This window comes from Apaloderma vittatum, unplaced genomic scaffold (genome assembly GCF_000703405.1).
Source record: "Apaloderma vittatum isolate BGI_N311 unplaced genomic scaffold, ASM70340v1 scaffold5444, whole genome shotgun sequence".
Classification (NCBI taxonomy): domain Eukaryota; kingdom Metazoa; phylum Chordata; class Aves; order Trogoniformes; family Trogonidae; genus Apaloderma; species Apaloderma vittatum.
Window position 1 is genome coordinate 1974 of NW_009714214.1, and position 4621 is coordinate 6594.

At 42.9% G+C, this 4621-nt stretch overlaps 1 protein-coding gene across 1 annotated transcript; it reads right to left on the bottom strand.

The window, feature by feature from the left end:
* Window positions 1-2002: 2002 nt before the first annotated feature.
* On the bottom strand, window positions 2003-3052 carry MOS (v-mos Moloney murine sarcoma viral oncogene homolog). Its single transcript, XM_009868649.1, has one exon. The coding sequence runs from the start codon at window positions 3050-3052 to the stop codon at window positions 2003-2005; it is 1050 nt and encodes a 349-aa protein (XP_009866951.1).
* Between the last annotated feature and the right edge of the window lie 1569 nt (window positions 3053-4621).

Here is a 4621-nt window from a genome sequence, read left to right on the forward strand (position 1 = left end):
TTACACTTCAAGAGTATGCCTTGGCCATCCAGTATTCTTCTGTCAAGTGTAACAGAGAATTTGAAGGGTGCTTGATTGTTGGGGTTTTTTTTTCACTCAAGTAGCACTTATTGATGCTAAAGTATCATTAAACTCAAAATAACAAGTTTCTAGCAGTTTAAGCAGCACGCTACCTAGATTGGCAAAATAAATACAACACAAGCATCTAGTAACTACTACAAAACTTTAATTCCATTATTTTATTATACTCTTTTGAAGACTAGAGAAACATTTTTACATTAAGCTTGATGTTAAGGTGAGGCATGCCAGTGGCTTTATCTGACATTTTATCTTACATGCCCTCAGCTAATAATTTTAAAAGGTAACTGCCTTACGATAAATCTAAAAGATATTTCTTTTTTATTAAAATAAATTATGCACAAAAAAAACAACACAGGTTCTAACTCTATAGAATAATTATTTTCATAGAGAAAACACAAGAAATCTGTTCTAGAATTTACCTTATTTTTTTTGATTCCAGACAGCATTTTACATTTCCACTTAAGGGGGACAGAAGAGCAAGCAATAGTTAAGCTTAGATATGCTTTATAAACCATTAATTTAAAAGATCAACCCAAATACCATAAAGACCTACAGAATCATCTCAAATTCACATAGTTGCTCATTTCCAGGATTTCATGGGGCTAAGAACAGATGTGTGTTAGAAATCAGGAAACTGGCTCAACTCCTTTGGGATTTTTTTTCAGAATGGAAGCAAGGGGGAGGAAGGGGAAAGAAGAAAAACAATTTGACCGAAACATCACTCTTTCTCCTGTCTTACAAAGAGGCAGTCGTTGAGCAGAATGGCAATATCGGCTACAGCAGTCAGATCCTTGTAGCTCCAGACAGTTCTATAATTATCTGTTCTGATAAGTCAGGGATCAGAGCTCTGTCTTCTGCATTGCCTACAGCACTTCCTTTCCCAGACACGTTACAACCAGATTAGAAAAGATAGTAGATAAGACACAAGCAGCACAGCGGATAGTTCAATAAGTGTATGCTTTGAGCACTGGCAGAGTATCATTATTACTGCTTTAAGCAATCTTCCTTTTCAGTACTTCCAGTATCTCTCTAATGTTGACACATGCCTTACGAAGGGCAAGTAATCCCCTCCTTACCGCAATTTATAAGGTCTTCTGTATCTATTCAACTCCATATTTTCTCTGTTTGTTTTTTTTTTTTATCTCCCACTGTACCTCCAAAACCTGTGAACTTCTATTCCACACAAGATGCTCTTATAATACCTCAGATAAAGTTTACAAAATAGCAACTAGCAAGCTGCAACTAACACACCTGGTAGCATGGAGGTTATATAAAGCCACAGGTTGTTAATGTATCTTTTTACTCTTAATAGCCTAAGACTGACAAAAAGGTTCCTTATTTCAACACTTTCCATTTCAGAAACAGCATACTTACTGAATTTAAGTACATCTAAGAACAAGAACCTTCCCCCACTACTGACATTGCATTTATTTTTCTGCGTTCATTGATCTGTGATGCATACTCATTCCTTGGTAAATGAAGAGGAAAAGCTCAAACCTAGCTAGTGTGAAGAACTACTCATATCCAACATTTTGGAAATACCAAAAGGAATTATGTACAAGGAACCTTCCAAAAGCAGCCCTATTGTGTAATTACCTGAAAACAACTACTTTTCCGCACATCACATTCCCCAGTTTCTCCCTGAGCAAGGCAGCACACAACAGATTAACCAGAAAACGGCACATTCACCCACATCTTGATCCTTGTCTCTGTCCCCTCCCATGGTAAAGCCCCTCAGTTTTGTTAAATCTTTTTATAATCTTACATCAAAATAGTTTGGTTTTTCATGTTTTTTTTTTTTAGTATAAAAACTAGCAGCAAAGCCTTTAGATCACACAGGGGCTACACTCATTGTGTTTGGAGGAAAGGCAGAGTGAAAGAAAAATCAGCAATAAAATAAAGTCAGGAGTCCCACATTTTCCTAAAGGCTCCCCTTGAGTGCCTTGAGGCTGGGCAGCAGCTGGGCTGCGCTCAGGCGCTCCTCTACATCAGCCTTCCAGCAGCAGCTAATAATGCTCTGCAGCCTCTGGCCCACGGGAGACTCATGGAAAACGGCAGCAGCCAGCGAAGGGCGTAAGTTATAGGCCACCACAGCGTAGAGGACGTGCTGCCGCTCGCCCAGGTAGGGCTGCTCACGCATGACGATTTGCCAAAGGGTGATAGCAAATGAGTAGATGTCTGCTTTGGCAGTGACTCTCTCCCCCTTGAGGAGCTCGGGGGCACGGTGTGTGTACGTGCCCCCTTGCTGGCAAACATGGGGGCTCTGGGACAAGCCCTCCTCCAGTTTCTGGGAGCACCCAAAGTCTCCAATCTTGCACACTCCCTGCTCGGTGATGAAGACATTTGCAGGCTTCAGGTCCAAGTGCACAATGCCCTGTGAGTGAAGAAAGGCTAAGCCAGTCACAATGTCACAAGAATAGCACACAGTCTCCTCCATGCTCAGGGCCTGCCTTCCATAACCTCCTTCATCATCCTCACCCTGTCTCCACACATCACCAGTGCCGTAAATTACATGGTGCAGGGTGATGTTGCCCACGTACTCCATAATGATGGTGCCCAGGCTGTTCTGGCTGGCTGGGGCACATGTGCTGGCAGCCACCACACGCACCACATTCTCGTGCTGTAGCCAGGCTACATTCAGCTCAGCCCAGAAGCTCTGCCGTGACGCCAGCCGGTTTTTGCTGCTCTTCTTCACCTGCTTCACAGCCACAGTCGCACCATAGTAGGTGGCTTTGTAGACAGAACCGAAGCCCCCAGAGCCTAAGGGCTGCAGGAGGCAGAGCTGATCCCAGTCAATGGAGCACCAGGCCAGGCGTGGAGGCAAGCGGCGAGTCCTGAAAAAAGGATCTCCCCACAAGGAACTTTTGCTGTCTTTTCCAGGGATAACTAAGGGGCTGCTGCAAGGTCGCAAATCTGCAGATGGGGAAAACTCCAAAGGAAGAAAACAATTAAGAGGAATGGGTGATGGCATAATAAGAAGGAGAACCCAAGAAGCAGTTACTAAGACGAGAGGCAGCTACTAAGACAGAAGACTGAAAAGTTTCCCTTACAGAAAGAATTCTATGCTGCGTTCCAAAGCCTTTTATCCTCTCTCCACCATTCTCCCTCCCACCTCCAAATGAATTGCATCTGTCACAACCAGCTGAACCCAATCAGGCTCACCTGGAAATATTTTTCTCCAAACCTTAAGTAAATCTCTAGAAAGTCAAGGTAAAGGGACTTAAAGACACTAAAAAGATACTAAAGATACTAAAAAGATACTAATTTATAAGTTAGTAACAACAATAAGTTAATAAATTCTAAGTATTTCACATAGTTTCTAATCTCAAGAGAAAAGAAAGATGTTCTGCCCATTGCTTGCCTCTAGCAAAATACACTGGGAGTAGGTAAAGCAGGGATTGGTGAGTGCATTTCACCCTGTCTCCAGACAGGAATAATCATCATCAGATGCACTGAGCAGCAAAAAGTCATTGTCAGAGGAAGCAGCTGAAATGGTGAGTGCCAGTATTTGATGAGGCTATGGCAGGCAATACTAAATATAAAATTGTGTTTGTAGAAATCTGCAACTTAAACACAGCTAGGACAAGGGGACTGGTTTGACTGCCCAACTCTGCCCATGCAGAACAGCACCCTTAATAGCAGCACAAAGGCAAATGAGTGCTTTGTATCATCCATTGGATACAAAATTATACATAAATATTTGGCCATTTTTCCATCCCACCTCACGCAGTTACTACTGGATCCTTCTTAGTAAATTTATTGCTAACTTTACAGAGCTGTTCTGGCAGAATCAGACAAATGTAATTTTGCTTTGCTTGTGCCAGTGTTTTTTTTTTCACAGGGTCTTCTGCTTTTGTGACCCTGTTTTCACACATTCACAGTGCTCACGCTGTCCTGCTGTACTGCCCATGCATCAGAGCACCCCTGTGGGACCTATACAGCTAAGTGCTTCTGAATGTGCCAGTAAATATCTTTCTGTACATATTGACAAATAACTTGGAAAGCTTGGTCCTTGTTTCCCACTTTCTCATCCTTCAGAACCTTCCTCTGGAGATCAGCTTTGCCAGTACAGATCCTGTCATGGGACTTCAAATATTGGTGGTGGTTGTTTCTCCAGAGGTTACCTCTGGCAACACCGGCTCTGCAGGCAGTTCCCGCAGAGTATTCCTGGTGTTTTCTGCGGGTTTTTTTGTTGCTGTTTTGCTTCTCTGGATGAGTAAGGTGCAGCACAGACTCACTGAGGGAGGTTTCAGGGGTGCTCAGAACATGTGCAAGCAGAACCGGAGTGTTCTCCACCTTGAGATGGGTTCAGTTGTTCACCTCAACAGGCAAAATTAACTTCCCAGGCATCTTCTGACCCTATTTAACTCTCGACCAGCTCAGTCAGAGGGTTTTTAAGGCATCGCTCTGTAGTGAATCAGTGATTCGAGGTCTTCCCTTGCGCTAAGATTTAGGACTATCAGGAGAAATTTGTTGTACAATTCACGGGGAAGCAAACTTGGACCAGAGATGAATGAGAATGGGGAATTTGGTTTATCAC

Excerpts from the sequence above, each read along its gene's own strand:
- MOS (XM_009868649.1), bottom strand. The coding sequence starts at position 3,052 with ATGCCATCACCCATTCCTCTTAATTGTTTTCTTCCTTTGGAGTTTTCC.